The 22,258-nt window shown below is 37.5% G+C and overlaps 3 protein-coding genes across 9 annotated transcripts; all 3 read left to right on the top strand.

Moving 5' to 3' along the window:
* Positions 1 to 357: 357 nt before the first annotated feature.
* On the top strand, positions 358 to 7,145 carry LOC144647000 (uncharacterized). 2 transcript variants are annotated; one of them, XM_078506740.1, is made up of 3 exons: positions 358 to 517; positions 5,869 to 5,964; positions 6,079 to 7,145. In XM_078506740.1, the coding sequence occupies exon 3, from the start codon at positions 6,086 to 6,088 to the stop codon at positions 6,809 to 6,811; it is 726 nt and encodes a 241-aa protein (XP_078362866.1). In that variant the 5' UTR covers positions 358 to 517; positions 5,869 to 5,964; positions 6,079 to 6,085; the 3' UTR covers positions 6,812 to 7,145. The 2 variants fall into 2 exon arrangements, with proteins under 2 accessions (XP_078362866.1, XP_078362865.1); XM_078506739.1 differs by lacking the exon at positions 5,869 to 5,964.
* A 1,611-nt stretch (positions 7,146 to 8,756) lies between these two features.
* LOC144646998 (uncharacterized) lies at positions 8,757 to 17,056 on the top strand. 6 transcript variants are annotated; one of them, XM_078506733.1, is made up of 3 exons: positions 10,683 to 11,072; positions 11,527 to 11,670; positions 15,758 to 17,056. In XM_078506733.1, the coding sequence occupies exons 2-3, from the start codon at positions 11,621 to 11,623 to the stop codon at positions 16,497 to 16,499; spliced, it is 792 nt and encodes a 263-aa protein (XP_078362859.1). In that variant the 5' UTR covers positions 10,683 to 11,072; positions 11,527 to 11,620; the 3' UTR covers positions 16,500 to 17,056. The 6 variants fall into 6 exon arrangements, with proteins under 6 accessions (XP_078362863.1, XP_078362859.1, XP_078362862.1 ...); XM_078506734.1 differs by lacking the exon at positions 11,527 to 11,670 and adding an exon at positions 13,836 to 13,911 and having other exon boundaries at positions 11,059 to 11,171; XM_078506737.1 differs by lacking the exons at positions 10,683 to 11,072; positions 11,527 to 11,670 and adding an exon at positions 8,757 to 8,827.
* A 786-nt stretch (positions 17,057 to 17,842) lies between these two features.
* LOC144647522 (uncharacterized) lies at positions 17,843 to 22,055 on the top strand. The gene is made up of 4 exons (XM_078507320.1): positions 17,843 to 18,510; positions 19,422 to 19,466; positions 19,865 to 20,239; positions 21,853 to 22,055. The coding sequence occupies exons 1-4, from the start codon at positions 17,949 to 17,951 to the stop codon at positions 22,053 to 22,055; spliced, it is 1,185 nt and encodes a 394-aa protein (XP_078363446.1). The 5' UTR covers positions 17,843 to 17,948.
* The last annotated feature ends 203 nt before the right edge of the window (positions 22,056 to 22,258 follow it).

Here is a 22,258-nt window from a genome sequence, read left to right as displayed (position 1 = left end):
GTCATTAAAATTTGATTTTTGACATATTCACAGTCTGCATACTCGACTGCATATACCACGAAGCGCAGTCACGTTCAAATAATTTCAACCATCAATCTTTAACTTGGCTTTGCACCAAACCCGGAAACGATGTTTCCGTGTAGAAAATTTGATATCGGACTGCTTGATTTCTAGCACATCCAAAATGAGCCGGTGTTAAACAGTAGAGCACCCACCGGTTTTTGAACAGTTTCAGTTTCTCAGGTATTTTGAAGCTTATACAATGACGTCATCGACGACGAAAACCGCAGTGTGTATCCTAAAATGATTGGCTTTTCACTCAATGTAATTAAGACTATTTTAGCTGCGCAACTGAGATGAAAAACATTAAAAACGCACAACTGAGAGAGTAAACTTGTTTCAGCAGTACAATATGCATTTATTTTGCGTGAGTAGTGACGCATGCAGTTGCCAGAAGCTTGTGTCTCGCCTTGAGTGGCTGTACTGAGGGATATTTCCAACTACTATACTTTGGAAGGTTAGCAAATGAATAGTCAGCTACTGTTAAGGAATATTCGATTTTTTTTTTCTATTTGAAAACGCACAAGTGATTTGAAGTTGTCACGGTTCCTGTTTGTGGAATAAGTTGTGGCTTTTCGTGTATCTATACAGATTATAATAGTCTATAATGAGTGCACGTTTTTTTCCGGGCATGTTAATGACATCATGCAAAATTTCCAGACGTCGTGCCATTTTTCGCGAAGATTACGTGTTTTAAGGCAAACTCGATTGCTATCAAATAAATATCAAGATTTTTAGATTCCAAAATTTAACTGCTGCTGTGGAGAAAATTGTAACTTGGTTTGGCGGCCAACTTATCGAAACTCTATTAAAACGTCGACTACAAACTGCCTAGTAAAAGATTTCCAATGAGGTTTGATCATAATGACAAGTCTCATAATTTTTTTCACTTCTTATCTTCTGTTCATTTTAGTTCATATACTCGGAAATAGGTTTTAAAATCGAAACATGAGTTACACAAAGGAATATGTGGCTTTTGCCAGTGTTCCACAAAGCGAAAAGCATTTATTGTAATCCACAACAAGGAACTGTGGACTCTGCGACATTTGTCACGTACGTCATTTTCTCCAATTTGTGCTTGCTTTCTATTTGACTTCCTGTCGCGTTACTGTCATGTATAGCTACGCTCATATTAAGCTACATAGACTACATAATATACGTAAACAGATTAAGACGTTATCCGTCAGGAGTTCAAGTATTAATTGGACAAAATTATATACTAAAATTGTTTACATCTTATTGCAAGCTTCTGTGTTACTGTTTCAAATATCCTATCAAAAAAAATCATTTATAACAACATCAAACATCGTAACAAATTTCGAAGTTCCACTGAATTCCACTGAATCGCTCAAAAGACGCTTTTACAAAATAACTACGCGTGAGGTTTTACCCAGTAGTATCCATGGTTCTTGTGAAGTTTTTAAAATTCATTTTTTCAGGCTCTGTTAAGAAATTGTTGTTGGTGCTGTGACGGATAATTACTTAGATCTTTAGCTTTTAAAAAGGGTAGAAAATAACGCAATAGAATTTAATTAATTGTTCTGGTAATATTACTCGACTTCCTGATGGATTCCGCCTTAAGCATTGCCGTATCAAGTCGAAGGAAACATTTTGTCTCTCATCTTGCTTGTACGTCTCGTTAACTAGTAGATCTTTGTTTCGCTATATTACCTCACTGGTTCGAATTTTAAAAGGCAAAACAGAGTTCGCAAACCCAGGTGTTTAAACGATATATTCCATTTGGTCGTTTTCCGTTGTACGAATGCCTTCCAAATGTGGTGAGAACAAGGACGTGTATACGAGGCACTGATCTTCATTGCTTACTGTTTCATTTGGTAAATACCTATTGTTTATTTTATGTCAGGCAGCTTCTGGGACCACTTTTTATGCTTCTCTCCTACTCGTGCAAGACTCGCTGTAAAGTTACAATTTTAAATCTTCAGTATAACCAAGATTTTCTCACTAGCAACATCATTCATGGATATGGCCTCTTAAACGTAACTATTTTTAAAATATAAACGTGAAACTGTGATAAAAGTTTTCACACCATGCAGTGCTATTTAAACTAAAACAGTAACAGTGATTCAGTGAACGAAAAGTTATATCTTTTATCTTTTAAACTTGACATGGCAAAAACGTAAGTAAAAGTATACTGTATATAAGATCATTTGTTCTGACATGGACTTACGACGCTTTCCTGCATTTTACGTGTGATAGTTACGAATCGTTTCTAGTTGTTAAAAATATGTATGGATCATATCTGAACCGTTAAAAGTATTAGTTCAGAGTTTCTTCAACTATGAACTCTTATACTGCATTACTTTAAAATTGGATCAGAGTTTCCGCTATTAAATGGCGAAAATGTCTCTGGTCCACATTTATCTTCTCAGATCTAACAAGTTTGTCTGAATTTTCTCAAAATACGTATACACAGACGGAAGCCGGCATATCAGACCATAAAAAACATTTCTAGTCAATTTAGTGAAACATAATGCCTAACATTAAAAGTTACTTTTGTGTTTTTCTGATATGTCAGTGGTATTCATCACATGCACAGTCCACATTTTTACATGTTTACTGAAAAGCTGCTCAACAATCCATTAGTTACGATTTTGCCTTCAATATACGACGAAAATAAATACCGTCTTTGATAGTTATTGCAAGAGAGGATCCTCTTTTGGTTTGTTAATTTTCTTATTAGTTTCCTGTGATTTATGCAGCTGACTAACCGCTTCCTATCAAATAGTGTATCATACATGAACATCCAGTATGTAAGTACTGGTAATCTAGGAGAATCCGAGAGAAGAAGCATCCCATGCAAAAATAAATGTGTGATCACATGTGTGATCACACTTCGAAAGTGTGATAATAGTGTGATTCTTGAAATCACACATCATCACACTTTTAATCACACTTTGCATCTGTGATTTGGCAAAAATCACACTTTCTTAAGTGTGATAATGTGTGATAAGTAAAGTGTGACTTTGATGGTTGTAAAGGTTGAATCACACTTTCATAAATCATACCAATTTTATAGCTTAGACTTTAAGTCAATGTCTCGGAATTCCAAGCTCAAACACAACAAATAAAAAATGAGCACCATTTAACACGAAAGCATTCCAATATAAACTTTGATACTCGCTGAGATTTAGAAACATACGGTAGAATTGTGTTTTCACCTACCCAGCTGCATGCCATCGTGAATAGAATATTAAGGACTTTCCACTCTTCATATTTTCGAAAATCATGGCAGATAAACTGAGCAACTGATATGTATTTCATTCTCACCATTTATTTCTTTATAAACCTTGAAAATTTCACCTGAAGGAGATCGTGTAGAACGAGCATTCGTCTCCTTTGATCAGCTTGCGATCGAACGGTATATACTTCATGTAACACCATGATTATTGAGCCCGCAGTAAAGGCTCCAGCGGATTTGTGTGGTTTAACCAATTATGGTACGTGAATCACCCCACGTGACTATTATCGTTATTCATTCTCGATTTTGGCGCGATTGTTTTGAATTCTGCAGGCCGTTTGAACACTCGTGAGATTGTGAACATTGCAAATTGTATTCTTAACTACTTTTAATAGTTTAAGAGAAGAGATTGTGCTTGTAAAAAGGTGAACAGTGTACTATAAAAGCTTGTGACTCTTGGAGCGGATCAAAGGTCTTGGTTTTGAGGACGTGTCATGTAATGGATGCAGTCGTTTATAACATGCATTGGTGAGTACAACTAAGCTTAATATTTCTCTTATTAAAAACCAGCTGGACTTTTTAAAGTTGAACTGCATGCATGCAGGCTTTAGATTTGCAGAAGCATAACCCTATGTTTGTACAAACTAACAGAATGAAATCTCTGTTTATATATTAACACTGTTGTCAGAGCAAATCAAGTTCTCGCATTTATTGCTCCAAAACATACATGAAATAAATATTTAACTCTACCTTAACCCTTAACCCTACCTACCTGTTTCTGTCCTTATAACCATCCAAAACAGACATACTCTCAAAAAGCAAGGGTTAAACTCATTCCATAAAACAAAAAAGCGATCAGGAGCTAAATATTTAGTGGCAAATCTAACATTTTTGCCAAGCCGCGATCAATGGACATGTTGAAGTCACTCCACAATGTGGGATGATAAATAGCAGAGTTTGTCTTGTGCCAACATGCCGAAGAAAATTTATCAGTTATTGATCACTGTTGAGGTCCTGAAGATCCCATTTCCACGATTTTCTTTTCTCGTTTTGTTCTGAGGATGCATAACATTTTGGGAGATGAAATACATAACAAAATGGTCACCATTTTATCTTCCTCTTTGCAAATGCTGACGCTCAAAGTCAGGTGACTGTCGGCTTCATGACTTAAGTTACAAGGACTTGGCGAAGTTCACTAATGATTCATAGTACAGCAATTCATATTGGCTTGATGTATTTCCTTATGTGCCCAAGGGCACGAAGAGGACTGAGTGAGTGAGTGATGTATTTCCTGTGACTTAGTAACCAATCTAATTGCTCATTACATTGATGCGCCAATTTGGCATAAAAAGGTGTTTATGCACTGGCCAATCAGATTGGCCTGGGGTGCGAATAGGGTTAAATTAAGGTAATTATTACTTAAAGTGCCGTAATCAGTAATAAATATTCTTTAATGCCTGATTCTCTCCATGGCACACGCCTGTTGAAAATCGTGGTAGTTGTATTCATCATTGCTAAGTGTCGCGCATGGTTTGATGAATACAATTACCATGATTTGACCCTGCAGGTGTGTGCCATAGAGGGAATCAGGCATTAAAACAGTTACAAAAATATCATGAGATTATAATTAATCGCATTTAATTTATTATGTTTACAGGAAAAAGAACAAGGAAACTTTCTAATTAAAGTGGACAATATAAGCAAAACAGTTGATAGACAGCTAGCAGCTAAGTCTGTTTTTTTCTTTTTCTGAGTCAGAAACCATTTGATGTATTGTTCCCTAATGCACTGGGAATATGAAAGTGTATACAACAAAAAAGTGTTAACACGCAGCTCTAGCCTTATGGTAATTAAACTGAAACTGAAAACTATGTGTAATTTTGTATGCCTATAAACAAACTCCTCTTTAAGGTTCAGCAGAATTTTGTCTACCTGTAAAAAGAAATTTCTGGTTGTTCCCAAAATTAGCCATTAATTCCTTTAAAATGTAAGTTTTAAATAAAGCAATTTTGTCAGTGTATTGTGAAGCATTATCAAATTAAAGTTTCCTGTGAAGGAACTTATGGAGCCGATAATTCTATTAATTATTTAGTTGTTGGTGCATGTCAAATATACATGCAATAATACATGTTGCATTTGACCATGTACACTGTGGGTAGCAAAGTAGAACTAAAATTCGTTATAGATGTTATTACATGTATACACTTTAATAATGTGATCAGAAGAATGCGTGATTTTATCCAGAATCACACTTTTGGTAGTGTGATTCACACTTTTAGTAGTGTGATCACATGTGTGATCACACTTTTTAAAAAATCACATGTGTGATCTCACTTTTTTTAACACTTCTTTTCACACTTTATCACACTTCTTATCACACTATACAGAAGTGTGATATAAAGTGTGAAAAAGTGTGATTAAAAGTGTGATTCACACTTCTTATAAAAAATCACACATGTGATCACGCTTTACATCACACGTGAGATCACACGTGTGATCACACATTTATTTTTGCATGGGATCCATTCGTCTCAGGGCTTTCAGGGTTAAACTATTTAAGGTATTACTACAGCTGTGTTTCTTCAACGTGAAACATTTGTACATTGCAGAGACACGTATTCCATTTCTCGATACTGTGAAAGAATGTCTATTGCAAATGAAGCGTTATTGCCTGACAACCAGTGACTGGGGAAGGAAGTTCTGCTGTATGTTAAGTTTAATAAGAATATGATGAAGATTTTAGCGAGACAATGACACAAGACTAATTCCAGAGTCACGCTAAATGTTAATGTAATCTTTGTTTTTGTTCTTTAAATTAGGGACCTCATGAAGAAATATTATTGTCCACGAACGATTTCACCAAACACCTGCTCCTTTCGCAAAGTTCTTCATACAGTTATTCTGCTAAACATCGTTATAGTCTTGATGACTATCTACTACTTAACTAGCAGGAAAAACTTCGCTCGATACACTGGTAATCATCTTTTACTACCAGCCACGCAATGCAGAAACCTCACTCAGCAGCAAATGGGTCAGCTCCTTAATTTCTGTTACAAAGTTCATCGGCTCTTGGACGAGCTGAAGCTGGATCATTGGCTCATGTATGGCTCACTCCTGGGAGCCTATCGTGGACATGCCCCTCTTGCGTGGGACGACGACGCTGACATTGGTTTGGACGGGGATGGCAGATTAATAACACTAAGCAAAACTAAGCTGTTTGAAAAGCTCAAAACAATTGGCGCCAAAGAAGTAATTGATAAGTGGTCTCAAGATGGCCTCATCAAGGTTCAGGATGCAAACTCTGAATTTTCCGTGGATCTGATGATTTTCCATAGATCAGGAAAGTGGATGAAGAGACCAGGCTGGGCATCATGGCTGTTTTACCTACATTACAATACTTTTCACACGTTTCCAGCGAAGCTTATTGAACAGCCATTACCTAAAACTCGATTTGGATTTTTCAACATTTCTGTGCCAAGAAATGGAAACGAAATGTTGAAGTACCTCTACCCTACTGACTGGTGGAAAGTTGTCAAACCTTCGAAATGTTAATCTAGAGCAATTATCAATGAATAGCGTTTAAGGTGGAATAGCGTGCGACCTTCGCAAAGTTGCGGCCGTTACGCATCATTCCCCTGACATTTTAGACATACAAGGAGGCACTGATGTTTAAAAATTATTATCATGTAAAATTATACTTGTTTTATTTGCTCTTTTGAAATATCAATTCGTTTTGATATCACTAGACTTTTACATAGTTCAGTTACAGTGTTGACACCAATGGGTGTTTTCTCCTAACGTTTCGAGCATATCGCAGCTGACCTAAAACGAGACAAATTCGAGTAGGTCACTGATGTTCTTACAAACCTTCAACAACCAATACTAAACATAAATAAATAAATAAATAAATAAATATATAAATAAATATATGAATTATTTAAAAAGGTTCCAGGCTTCAATAGTATTCCATCGATTTATTGCTACAACTTCAAATTTCTTGTGTGGAACGATTTTCGGAGAGCGCTCAACTTTTTAGGAGCGGTACTAAATTATTTAAAAAGGTTCCAGGCTTCAATAGTATTCCATCGATTTATTGAAGCCTGGAACCTTTTTAAATAATTTAGTACCGCTCCTAAAAAGTTGAGCGCTCTCCGAAAATCGTTCCACACAAGAAATTTAAATAAATATATGCATACAAAAAAGTAAATATTATGCTTGCCAGACGAAGGTACATTAACATACTAATCGAGACAGGGGCAAGCCAACTAGGACCAACTAGATGTTAGTTAAATTAGCTAAACTTAAACAAGAAAATAAAATAAATAAACCTCAAGTTCAAAAGCATTATTTTGGGCGTCTGAAAATCAGAGGGTAACGACAAATCGGAATCTGTTTGTTATGTACAATATATAACCAAGATAACTGAAAATTTCTGTCTGTAGTAACCTATGTTAGGCGTAAGTTTCTTTCAGTTACTTAATTTTCGCACAGTGTTTCGAAGTTATGAAGAACTTGAACCTGGGTCTGGTTGTACAAAGGACGGATAACATTACCCACCGGACAAATTACCATCCACTGGGTGGGCAACAAACAACAAGTGCTTCATCCACTGGGTAGTGACTAGCTTATCCAGTGGATAGCGTTATCCACCTTTTCAGCAGTTATAGCCTGGAGTATATTGCGTTACGTCACGCGTTTAAGACAACCGTAAGGAACAAAAATTGATGCACGTTGAGCGATTTTTGAGTATCGAAAGTGATTCGCGTTTGCTTTGGTTTTGCATTACTACGCTTTGTGATTGGTTTAAAGAAACTCGCGCCACTTTCTCGTCCAATCTTGACTCACTCATACACGTTTTCCCGCGCTTCGATGTGTATTTGCTTCGAGTTTTGATTGGTTCACTAGATTGTCTGTGTCCTATGTGACTGGTAAGAGTTTTGTTTAACCACACTCAATTGGAAAAACCGCTCCATTACCTCACGCACGAGTTGATTTGCATTTTACTTCTCACCGCACATTCACGTCGTTTGAACTTATAAACAACAGACTGATAGTTTGTTGACTTCTTTCAGTCTGTTAATTGAAATTTCGAAATTCGAAATTCAGTATGGAAGTGCAATGCTTAGGCGTAACCATTTTTTAATTGAAGGAACTTCAACAAAGCTTGGATTTTGTGACCTATGGCTGTCGCTAAATGCAAACATGTTAGTTTAGGGCAACAATATTGCCATCAGCCGGTACATTTTAGTATTATTTTGCTTGCTGCGTCTTCTAAACCAACTCTATTAACTTTCGAAAGTGGCTAAGATTTTACTATTAATGCTTAGATCGGAAAACAGATTAAGAAGAGGACTCCAAATTTTTGCCCTTTAGTAATTTGAATTTTAAGCCATTGTCTCGGTCGCAGATGATTGAGAAATGAACCTTGATCCTCCGGCCTGAGTTTCCGGTTTTTGGATGTAAACAAGCCTAACATGTGATTGGCCGGCTGAAATCACACGATGATCACGAATCGATGGCGTGAGCATTAAAGAAAAACTGTTTTAAATGGAAAATCCAGTTACTAAGGTAATGTACAAGCAACAGTTACATAATTAAAAATAGGTCACCAAGGGTGACATGAGTCTAATGCCGTATGGCATAGTGATACAGATTGCGCGGTGTTCGTAAGCCGGTTAAAATTGGTTAGAGGTTTGTGTTCGGGAGTTTAATTTAAAATGCTTATAGCAAGCTAGGGGCATCGTGGATGATTATGGATGAAAACGAAATAGTCATAAATGTTATATGCTTCACAAAATTTAAAGTATGAACAGGAGTTGATGTTACTTCTTCCGTATTGTCCGTAAAAGCAGAAACGATTAAACATTTGGACAAGATTGCGTGACGATTTACAAAAAGCATGTTCATTACAACAAGGGTTGAAGAACTTCACATCGTTTTCTTTCAGATTTTTCACCATTTTGATGATGACTCTTGAAACAGATTTTGCAATAAAAGCACTTGAAATAGTGACTGTTACTCCATTGTACTGTAAGCACTTAGTGACAGATTTTCCTAAAAACGGGTGTAAATGCTCACGTCAATATAATGATGACCTTTTGAACGCTGGAAACTAGGCAATTATTATCGAGCTACCATACACAGGAGCGAAGACTGTTTATCATGATGTACAAATTTCGCGAATCATCACTTCCATATCAATGTAACCATTTTATGATTTTTCTAGCTGTAAGAAGAACTTAAGATCTCTGAGAGTCGTAAAAGCATGAAATTCGATTTCAGTGTATGGCAAAGGCCGGGACAGTGTAATACTGCAAAGCGGCCAAACAAACGCATTTTGATTTAGTCGCGTAACTTGATTTACATTTATCCATGTACATCTTTTATTTTTGAAGGTTTTTGTTTGCACTGTAAAGAAAAAATTGGTCAAAATTCGAATGACTTAAATACAAAAACCGAGGTAAAGTTTTCTATTTTTTAAAATAAAATAAATATTTGGTCGCATTGTGTAAATAAACGCGAGTCGCCGTCGAAATATTTTTTCTCAAAGACGTCTTGCTTTTTAAGCAAGACGAAAACACAAGTGCTTAACTGAACTGAAAACGAAGATTTATTTTCACAAAAAGCTTACAAATGTCTTAACTGGAAAATTATTTCGTCCTGTTCAAGTGTTGAATAATCGTGACTTGAGAAAGAACTTTTAATTATGCGTGGGAACACGTGTCGCTGATTGGCTGTTTTTAATTGAAACTAATCGTGCGTGTCCGTACGGAGTCCGTTCTTGCAGCTGATCATTGTTTTCTACATTACAGCGAACGATTATCGATCCCGAACCATTCCCTTGGGATTGCTAACAGCTTTTTTCATATAACAAAGAGTCTAATGCGCATGCGCAAAGCGCACGCAAGCATTAGACTCAAAAATTATATATTCTAATTAATCTGAGGGAAATATCAGCTGATTTAAACGCCTAGGACCTACGGGTGTCCCAGGCAGAATATCCGAGGTATCCCGAGGGATTTTGTTGAAAACTTCAGTTAGATTAATCATTTCAAACTGTGTTCGACACCTTTTTCAGCAAGTGAAGCAATCTTTGTCGATCTGAATTGAGCACAACTAAAAGTCAGAAACTTGAATATTAATCAATTGTTATTCGTATTTGCATTATGTTATCAGTTCTATTCTTAGAAAACAGACAAGTTCTAGGGTCAACTAGTATACGCATTAGTCTTAGTGGATCATGTGTAATGGCGCGAAACACAGAGTTTGTATCCAAAAGAAAGTGGAGTTCAATATCAAATGATGTCATTAAAATTTGATTTTTGACATATTCACAGTCTGCATACTCGACTGCCTATACCACGAAGCGCAGTCACGTTCAAATAATTTCAACCATCAATCTTTAACTTGGCTTTGCACTAAACCCGGAAAACGATGTTTCCGTGTAGAAAATTTGATATCGGACTGCTTGATTTCTAGCACATCCAAAATGAGCCGGTGTTAAACAGTAGAGCACCAACCGGATTTTTTTTTCTTTAGATATTTTGAAGCTTATACAATGACGTCATTGACGACGAAAACCGCAGTGTGTATCCTAAAATGATTGGCTTTTCACTCAATGTAATTAAGACTATTTGAGCTGCGCAACTGAGATGTGAAACATTAAAAACGCACAGCTGAAGGAGTACACTTGTTTTAACAGTACAATATGCATTTATTTTGCGTGAGTAGTGACGCATGCAGTTGCCAGGGGCTTGTGTCTCGCCTTGAGTGGCTGTGCTGAGGAATATTCCCAACGACTATACTTAGAAAGGTTAGCAAATGAATAGTCAGCTACTGTTAAGGACCATTCGATTTTTTTCTCGCTGGTTGAAAACGAGCAAGTGAATTTAAGTTGTCACGATTCCTGTTGGTGAGTAAGTTATGGCTTTTCGTGTATCTATTCAGATTATAATAGTTTATAATGAGTGCACGTTTTTTTCCGGGCATGTTAATGACATCATGCAAAATTGCCAAACGTCGTGCCATTTCTCGCGAAGACTTTGATTACGTATTTTGAGGCAAACTCAATTGCTATCGAATGAATATCAAGATTTTTAGATTTCAATTTTTAACTGCTGCTGTGGTGAAAATTATAACTTGGATCGGCGGACAACGTATCGAAACTCGAAACGTCGACTACAAACTACCTATAGTAAAAGATTTCCAATGTTGTTTGATTATTGAGAAGTCTCATAAATTCACATCTTATCTTCTGTTCATTTTAGCTCATTTACTCGGAATAAGTTGTTAAAATCAAAACATGAGTTGCACAAAGGAATATGTGACCTTTGCCAGTGTTCCACAAAGCGAAAAGCATTTATGGTAATCCACAACAAGGAACTGCATGCAGACTCCGCGACATTTGTCACGTACGCCATTTTATCCAATTTGTGCTTGCTATATATTTGAATTCCTGTCACGTTACTGTCATGTATAGCTACGTTCATATTAAGCTACATAATATAGTAAACAGATTAAGACGTTATCCGCCAGGACTTGAAGTATTAATTGGACAAAATTATGTACCAAAATTGTTTACATCTTATTGCAAACTTCTGTGTTACTGTTTCAAATACCCTATCAAAAGAAATCATTTATAACAACATCAAACATCGTAAACAAATCTCGAAGTTCCACTGAATTCCACTTGAAGCACATAAAAGACGCTTTTACAGAATAACTACGCGTGAAGTTTTACCTTTGTTTTACATGGTTCTTGTGAAGTTTGAAATTGGTTTTCTCAGGCTCTGATAAAAACTTGTTGTTGGTGTAATCGCGAATAATTACTTACATCTTTAGCTTTTAAAAAGGGTAGAAAATAACGCAATATGATTTAAATTGTTCTGGTACTCGATTTTTGTCCAACTTAGATTTATATATATTACTCGATGTCTTGACGTATTCCGTCTTAAGCATTCAATGGCCAAGTCGTAGTAATTTTGTCTCTCATCTTGCTTGTAAGTCTCGTTAGTATACCTATGTTTCGCTATATAACCTCATTGGTTTGAATTAGTTAAGGACGTGAAATACGATGCGCTGATCTTTATTGCTTACTGTTTCATTTTGTTAGTTTTTATTGTTTATATTATGTCAGGAAGTTTCTGGAACCACTTTTCACGCTTCTCTCCTACTCGTGCAAGACTCCCTTTAAAGTTACAATTTTAAATCTTCAGTATATCCAAGATTTTCTCTCAGGTAACATCATTCACGGATACCCCATAAAACGTCTTAAACGTTTTATTAAAATATAAACGTGAAACTGTGATAACCACTGTCACATCAATTCTACTAAAACAGAAACAGTAACAGTGATTTAGTGAACAAAAAGTTATATTTCCTTTACTTTTCTTGAACTTCATGCGTATTAGAAGGCTGTACTTTGTTATATTTGCAAAACATGGTAAACAATAAAAAGTATACGGTATATAACATTTGTTCTGACATGGACTTACGAAGTTTGTCAGATAATAATGGATGAATCGTATCCAGTTATCAAAAAGTATATGGATCATATCTGCGCCGTAAAAAGTATTAGTTAAGAGTTTTTTCAATTATGAATTCTAACATTGCATTACTTTAAAATTGGATCAGAGCTTCTATTTAATGGGGAGAATGTCGTAAGTCCACAATTATCTTCTGTGCTTGAACAATTACAAGTTATCAGACTTGTTATCAAAATATACAGACGGAAGCCGGTGTATCAGACCATAATAAAACATTTCTAGACAATTTAGTGAAACAAATTAGCTTTCATTCCTTATTATTCCTATCGTTTTTGTTTTAAAGTTACGGCTCAAATCGAGTTCTCCGTGATAGTTCTCAATTTTCTATCAGCTTTGTTTTTGGCTATACAATTTTTAACTTTCTTTAAATTATCTCAAAACAATAAAATTGGTTCTGTTTACATTAAGTAGTAACTTTCTTACAAGATTTCTTACTTTTATCATTCAATTTTGCACAATGTCATTAAGCTTTTTCTTTGTCCTAGTTGGAACAAACGACATTGGAATCATTAGCACATAATATTTAAAATTCACACTTTTACTATAATCTGATTATCCTTTATCACATTTTTTTTTTTTTTGCCAAATCACTTGTTAGATCATATTTATTCCACTAAGCTTTTCAATTTTTAGTGAACCAAATTTGCTTTGATTAACAGTCTTGAAGCTCTGAGATTATCTGGCACATTATGCCAAGTTAAATCACTATAAGGCCAATTCATTTCAATTTTTGGTATCAATTTTTGCTATTTGAAAGAATAAAATTGTTCTTTCCTAGCTATATGTGACTTGATTGATCATCCTTATAAATTATTCTTTTAACTTTTTTTCTTGATGAGTATCTGATATGCAACAAAGCTGACATTGATCATAGTACTGAAGGCTGCCCATAATTTATAAGTTAGGGGTTTGCCTACTGTTCACAAATTAAAGAAAGAGTACCTTTTTTGTTTTTGTTTTTCTTTACCCTTTTGGAACTATCTCTACTGTACATTTCTAACCTAAGACTTTTTTTGTAATTTATGAAATAGATTAACCGGTTCCCTTTAATGGTGGACATGGACACCCAGTTAGAATTGACTGCATGATAAGAAGAAGGGACCAGAGGTTTTATTACTATTATGTTTATCCAATATAAAAAATTGGTTGATAATGTTAAATGTCAGAAACAGGGATTATATTTCTCGATAATGTTAAAGAATATATTGCCAAAGTAATCGTCACGAAACCAATAACTGTGGAAGGAAAGGATGGTATATATGTCAACCTTGTTAAGGATAATATGAGAAATATGGTTACTTTATCTGTAACATATGCAAGCCACTCCCAACACAGGAGTCGAACCTACCTACATCGGGGAACTAGGCCCTTTAACTAAGATAAGAACATCTTTCTGCTTATATTTTTTTACCACATATGATATTTCAATCAACATATACTGTACCAATCTTTCTTTCCATATATTCTCGCTTCGGCAACAAAACAAATCTTAGAAGTTTGTAGGAAGTTTGAACCTCACAAACGCTCAACCACTGACATAAAGTGACCGGGAAGCTACAATTCTGGGAAAACTATTGAGGCAATTATGACAACAGCACTGAAAGTATTAAAAGCCTACATTTTGAACCACTTTTCCTGCCGGCCCTTTAACCCTTTACCCCCTAAGGCGAATGGTCTTCTTTTGTAAATTAAAAAATATAAACCTGTTATTCATATATGATACATCATTTGAAAGGTGTTGATCCGAAAAATTTCATTAACACTTAAACAAAAAAAGAAAGTTATAGCTTTGAAAAAAAAATAGGTTAAAATGTTAAAAGGAAAAAGATTAAAAAAATGTTTCTCTCCGTACATAGTAGGTATACCCCTAAACTATATGTTATTGTGCAGATCTCAGTTTACTGGTTAATTTCAGTAATGTTGCATATCACCTATGTGTTTGGCAAAAAAGTTGCAAAAGTTATAAGGGTGGTCAATCATGTCACAAATAGGGGGAGGTGCAATTTTATACTTTCAAAATGCAGATCTTTTGAAGACAAGTTTGGTGTCAAAAATTCAAATAAATTGGACAACCTGATTGACCAAGATTGGCACCCTTACGGGTTGGTTTGTTCCATAACATATATCAGATGATTTGTCAGCCAGCCCTCTCAAACAACATCGAACAGACGAAAAAAAAAACACAAAATAAACAACAGCTCTTAATTCTTCCTTTTTTAACATGACAAATGCCAAAGCTGATAGAGAGAGCTCATGCTGCTTGCTTAGGCCTTTAACACTGCTGCATGAGATCAATTCGAAATAATTAACTGGCGTTTTGGATTTTGAACTTGGATTTACAAATTAACTAGGGAGGGTTCTCATTGCTTATTTAAACAATCGTGTTCCACAGTCGGATCTAAGAAACGAGCTGGAAGAGTTGGGTTTAATCAGTTCAGTTTGTTTAAATCTATATATAGACTTTACTGATCTGGGAAATATAACGTCTTGTTGTCCCTGTGGTCTCTAGTTCTCTTTTAAGAGTACTGCACCTTAAAAGTCTCTTGATTTCATTTTTGCCGTGATCCAATTTAAGGAACTGTGTCACGGATTTAAGCCAAATTTAGCCGGGCATGGGAAATGACCAAGAAATTCGTTGAAGAAGATTGAAATGGATTGCGAAACAGGTTTCTGAAATACCGTTATGCTAAACAGTTTTCAAAGTTAATCTCTTTTGATTGTGACTTCAATTTATAACGCCCGGGAGACATATTCGATTGCAATGAAGCTATGGTTTTGTATTTAGATTCATAGAAGTAATTTCTTCGCAAGCATTAAGTATTTGGCGAAACTTAATTAAATAAACTTAACTCAGCCGTGACACAGTCCCTCATAAGACCTAGAGGGAGCTGTTATGTTTTCCAAACTCCAGGATCGCACGAGCTGTTAATGTAATCCTTTTGTTTTGAAATAGGTCCAGAGACTTCATCATGAAGATATCTTTCTGTCCACGAAGGATCTCTCCAAACACCTGCACCATTCGCAAAATTGTACATCTAATTATTCTACTAAACCTGCTGACAGTGCTGATGACCATCTACTACTTAATTACCACACAGAACCTTGCTCGATACACTGGTAACCATCCCTTACATCCAGTCATGCCATGCAGGAACCTCACCCAGTCGCAAATGGGTCAGCTCCTTAATTTCTCTTACAAAATTCACCGGCTCTTGGACGAGCTGGAGATAGAGCATTGGCTCATGTATGGCTCACTCCTAGGAGCCCAACGTGGACACGCCCCTCTTTCGTGGGATGACGACGCAGACATTGGTTTGGACGGGGATGGCAGATTAAAGTCACTCAGCAAAACTAAGCTTTTTGAAAAGCTCAAATCTATTGGCGCGAAAGAAATAATTGATAAGTGGTCTCGAGATGGCCTCATTAAGGTTCAGGATGGAAACTCTGAGTTTTCTGTAGATCTGATGATTTTTAATAGATGTGGAAAGTGGATGAAGAGACCAGGCTGGGCATCGTGGCTGTTATACTTTCATTACAATACTTTTCATTCGTTTCCAGCAAAGCTTGTTGAACAGCCATTACCTAAAACTCGATTTGGGTTTTTTAACATTTCGGTGCCAAGATATGGAAACGAAATGTTGAAATTCCTCTATCCTACCAACTGGTGGAAAGTTGTCAAGCCTTCGGATTGTTAATAAAGACCAGTGATTTACAATCAGTCTGCTCGAAGGCAAGCACGCATGTAATTACACCTCATTAATCAATTACAGTTGTATTTACATACTTATACGTCATTTTGTGATATTCCAGATGCATTTAGTTCTGCTATGTCTATCAGAGCTATCCTTTGCCTGAATAGTAAAGAGAGCATTCAATCCCAAATGAAAACTTCCTCTGGAGAAAATCTACAACACTTGCACACATAGTGCAAATTTTAGTCATGATTTGTAAGTTTCTAGGTTCTACATTTCTATGGTAATGAGAAAATGCAACACGTAATAGTTCATTTTACAGTTGCCAGCCAAGTGACCTAGGCTTTGAATGGTAGTGAGGCTGAGGGTGACCTTGCATTGATATAAACCTCCCTGCTTTATAATGTAAATGCCATTCAAAGGCCATGTAATTCCATTCAAAGGCAAGGTCACTAAGCAGACAACTGTAAAATGGTCTATTGTCATTTGGTAAAGAAAGTAAAAGTTTAAGTAAAATTTGTGAAACTGTGCTATTAACAATAAAAAAAGCGATATTACTATTTGAATGGTCCATAATTTCCCGCTAAGTAAGACTCGGTGCTAGAGGCTTTCCTGTTGCAGTTTCTGGTTTCCTTCAATTCACAAATCGACCTTTTTCAACTAGAATCTGGAATCATGTGTAGTTACTGTTTACCAGTTTGTCTACTGCTTTATTGAGACCTCCGGAGTCATCCGTAGACAGCACACCTTTCGATTGATTCGCCTTGTACTGATACTTTCGTCACAATTCAACCCTTTTTTAAACAAGTTTTAGCCGGCATTTACCATTATTATGAGGCGCATGAACGCTTTCGCTCAACGGAGAGAAAACAACTCACTCAACTGAAAACAAAGTTATCCCATAGGCTTAATGACTACCAAGGAAGTGCCTAAAACTTGTTACACCCTCCCCCTTCCCTCACCGTAAGAAATTATTTTTGTACTGTTGGGTCACCGTACAAACTCGATCCCAGAGCCTATACTGGTCTGTTTCTTTTCTATACTATGAGCAGCCCCTCTGCTCCATGATCCAAGCGAGAAGTGAAAACAAGCGAAAGAAAAGAAACGGCCGCTTGACCTTGTGTTCAAATTGCGTTTTTTTATTCTTTGTTTTTTTTTTTTATCCTAAACCCAATTTATGACCAAAGAGGCCCAAGAAACAAAGCCCTTTGGGGACGCACATACCTGTTCAGCTTATACGAGTAGCCCCCTTCCACCCCTCCCTGACTAAAAAGACCCGGAACGCGTGACCACAATTTCGTGAAATTAACAAATCACTTGCAGTTGTGTAACTTGTGATAAACAAAACGAACATCGCCCTCATTCGCCTCCATGTTGGAATGGAACATTGAAAACTTTAGCATGATAAAGAGATCATAGTAACGGAAAAGATACGTTAAATTCGCTGTCAAGATGTCTGCCATAGAGTACAACAATTTACTCTTTGAAATAAGTCAGAGACTCGACGAGCTGAACGTACTCAATCGATTACTGTTTATGTGCAGAGGGAAGCTGGCGCCTGGCAGCGAAAACAACATCCCGAATGTGCTGTCGTTGTTCAAAAAACTGGAAGAACAAAATCATCTTGGAAATGATCGTCTGGAGGTTATGAAAGACCTATTGAAGGGTGTCAGAGAATGGCCTCTTTTTGCACAAGTTAAGAAGTTCGAGAGTAAAAGAAAAGAATATCGCGGCCTACTTGATCAGATTATTAATGCCCTCGACAAGCTCAATGATGAGGACCGCAGACGACTCATCGCAGTGTGCAGAGGACGGTTACCTGAAGAAAGTGATGGCCAAATTCAGGATGTTCGCTCCTTGTTCAAAGAACTGGAAAACCAGAACAATTTAGGAATTGACCGTCTCGGTATCTTGAAGGAAATTTTGACTGAAATGGAGCAAAGCGATCTGCTCAAGGAAGTGGAAAAGTTTGAAGAACGTAAAAACCATGAGGACGAGATTGAAAGGAGGCAAGGTATTTATTTATTTTTTTCTTTTTTGTTTTTCTTTAGCCAAAGAAGCAATCGCATGATCCGGTGCCTTATAACTGTTATGAGACCGACAAACTCGCCGGATTAATATTCAGTTTATATATTTTTCGGAAACTGGGTGCACAATTAAATCGTGTCAGTATGGTCATTAAATTTTAATTATGTACAGATAACCTTCAAAACATTAGGGGTGTAATGTCTCGACGCTAAGTTTCTTACAGGAAGAATGGCGGACGAACCGTGTTAAGTCAAAATTCATCTTTCAATTACTGGTTTTAAAGTGTATAGAGCAAGAGATCAAACTTGATACAAAGTTAAATCTCATCGCGCCAAGAGGCGCACAAGGCCCGGACATCTTCCCTCCACTGCTGGCGGTTGTGCCGCGTGTCTTGCTCTTGTGCGTATGTTCCATCCTTGTCTGTCTCTCTCCTTCTCCACAGTGCGACTCCAGGTTGTTTTGGGTCTGCCTCAGTTTCTCGTCCCCGCCGGATTCCATCCAAAGGGCAACAGCACAGTCGTTGTTCACTTCTTTTCTTAGGACATGTCCAATCCAACACCATCCCTTCCTTCTTACCTCCTCGTTTATACTTTGGGGTCTGTTCCTGCCATCTCCAGCACTTTCCTGTTTGTCATATGCTGCTGCCATCTGATGCGGACGAGTCTTCTGAGGCGCTTTATACATACAGTTAGACCACGCTTATTCGAACTCGGTTATTTCGAATTCCCCGTTATTTCGAGCTAAAACCAGTTCCCTTGGATTCGCCCTTCAGTCATTTATTATCGGCTTTTTCGAACTCCCGCTTTTTCGAACTATTTTTTGTTTCCCCGAACGGTTCGAAATAACGGGCTTCAACTGTATAAGTGGCTTTCTGACTTCCTTTATGTCTTTTTTTAGCCCAAGCAGCTGCTGCAGAGTCATTCGTTAATACGTTGAAAGGAGGTAAGTCATTTTTAAATTGTTGTTGTTTTTCTCGTAGCTTGTAACCTTTTGGGCTTTCCCAACTGCAGGCTGTGTTCATACTAGGATCTGGGCACGGTGAAATTCTCACTGGGTACTAATGTGAACATATTAATTTCTCAAGTACCCACGTCAGAATTCGGGTACGGTAACCCACGCCCGAGTACAAGGTCTCGATCTTGTCCTTGGGCACTCAAGGGTACTTAGATACTTTGGTTTTCTGTGTCTGAACACGCTATTTTTTGCTGGTGCTCAAGTACCAATGCCCGGGCATTAAGTGTGAGCACGACTTAAATCTCTTTTCTCTTAGGACCAGGTGATCTATTTAGCCCGCTGCTGTAACATCATTTCATTGATTAAATTCCGTTCTTTTTCTAAAGCGCTGAACCTAAAGATGGTAATCAAAGTGGTTGCGAGTGGTATGTTAGTTGTTTCTATCCGGGAGATACTGAAACGCGAGTCCAAGTTTGATCAGCTGATCACCGCTTTTAATACCTGCGTTCTTCCTGCTGGTGCGGCTCTGGTTAAACTAACTGAAGGCTGCGTGTGCCTCACAGTTCGAGCTGAAACTCTATCAGCTCTTACTACCTTGTGGAAGCTATACCAGGATGGGACGCTGGAGACTCGGCTGTACAATTTCTTTGTCACTGACGAAGTAAGACAACGTGCCGGTGGTGAGGAAGTGGAAGTGAATGTGACCATCGACGAACAGGAATACAAGAAAGCCTGTCTCGAGTTGATCGAGGAAGCTCAAGGTAACTCATTTTTTGTCAACTTGTATACGATCCGTTAAAACGTAAAGCGGTTCCCATGGCCCTTCCTTTGCAACGAACAAGGTTGTGTTAACAGTACAGTCAAACCCCGTTAACATGGACACTGAGCGAGCCATGGCAAGTGCCCGTACTACGGAGTGGGCCATGCGAACAACGTCAGGTTTACCTTATAGAGGGTCCTGAAGGCGGGGAGTATAATATCGCATCCTACAGCCCAAATTTTGCCCAAATCCCATTTCCTAGCCTGTTGTTTTCACGATTTTCCAAATCCCAGTCCCACTTCCATTTTTTGGTCTGCGTTTCCCAGTCCCAGTGACCCAAAGCCCCTTTTCCCAGTGAAAATTTGTTCAAATCCCTGTTCCCATTTTACCCATTCAGGCCCTTTTTTATATAATAAAGAAAAGAAGTGTTAACGTTTTTAGCATCTAAATACACATTACGCCATTACACTCTGGGTACATTGAACCTAAATTCTGAATAAGAACGTGCAATATTCATTGTTCGCCATACATTTTGCCCAGGAAATACTGTGAATGTCATCGTTGGCCGAGAAAATTAATAATCTGTTATTGACGTTTGAAGGAAAGCGCTTGACATTCTCTTGAACCAAGCTAAATCGTTCAAAAAGGTCTGCACCGATTATGTTAACATGTAGTGCAGCGTAAGAATGATACAGATAGATATTGGCGACGTTAACTTTATGTAAAAATGTGATAATTGAGCGAAAAAAGAAGTGTCCATTGCCCGTATTGAGCAGCTTTTTAGCTTAGACAGAATGGTCGCTACTTTCATGTTACTGTTTACATAAATTTTTTTTTAACTTACGCGCCTGCCCTTATAAAAGCACAAGGGACAATTTCCACTGTGCCCTGATCAAACTTTTCATTTTGCTGTAAATTTAACGTTGAGGGCCTGATAACATGAGCCGGGCTGGCCCGGTTAGCCGGGCTAGCTCAGTTTGCAGAGATCTCGGCCCGTCTGTTAAACGCAACAAAAATCAACTTCGCGATTACATGACAACCGGGCCAGCCCGGTTAGCCGAGATCTCGGTATCGCGATGCCGGGATCTCGGCTAGCCGGGCTGAAAATTTTCCATGTAATCGCGTTAACCGGGCCAGCCCGGCTAAGCGGGCCAGCATTAAATTTCTCTTACGAGCACAATATCCGACGAAAAAAATCAATGCTACTCCTTCTAAATAGGATGTAGAGGTAACGTAACCCATCCAGCTGCATAAGAGCAAAAAATTAACCACCAAATTGCCGGAAAAAGGTGATTAAGATCATTCGTGTTCTGATCATTCATGCTAAAACCGGGCTGAAAGTCATCTCGGCAAACCGGGCCAGCCCGGCTCATGTAATCAGGCCCTGAGAAGTCGAAAATTTAAATACCGATAACAACTAATTCCCAGGGATACTGCAAAAAAAGCGGAAAGAAAACACAACTGGTCCATTTTTTCAATCTCAATTTGTCAACTTTACGCGGTATGGGAGGAACGACCATACTCGGTTAAAATCGCGAACCCCGCGCGTTCGCTTGTCTGGTCTGTAATAATATAATATTTGTTTTTCATAACTGGTTTTTACTTCTTTTTCAGAAGCTGCAAACTTTGGCGATGAGAAACGAATTCGAAGAAACTCTGATTCAGCGGTGTATTTAAGTCAAAAGGAGGAAATGTCACTGTTGTTTAATCGTGCAAAGACTGAATGGGAGGCACGTAGTCGCGGGGAAACGGCAGCCATCTTCAGGCACACGAACAGACAGAAAGGTACGAATTCCTGTGTTAAAGGCCTGGATTAGATGCGCGTATGTCAAAGGTATTATTGTTTCAACTGGTCACCACTCTTAGGAAGAACAAATGTGTAGCCTTGGAGTTGTATGTTTCTCCTGTGTTTCAGTACTATTCCTTCATTTAATTGTTCTACTTTATTTTACTGCCAGAGGTTTCATGAAATCTAAAAATGTCACCGTAGGTTTGTAGTACAAGGTTCCGACTTGCGAGT

This window comes from Oculina patagonica, chromosome 3 (assembly GCF_052425735.1).
Source record: "Oculina patagonica isolate OP01 chromosome 3, crgOcupat, whole genome shotgun sequence".
Taxonomy (NCBI): Eukaryota; Metazoa; Cnidaria; class Anthozoa; order Scleractinia; family Oculinidae; genus Oculina; species Oculina patagonica.
The sequence above is the reverse complement of the archived record's forward strand: the minus strand, read 5'-3'. Positions and strand labels throughout refer to the sequence as shown.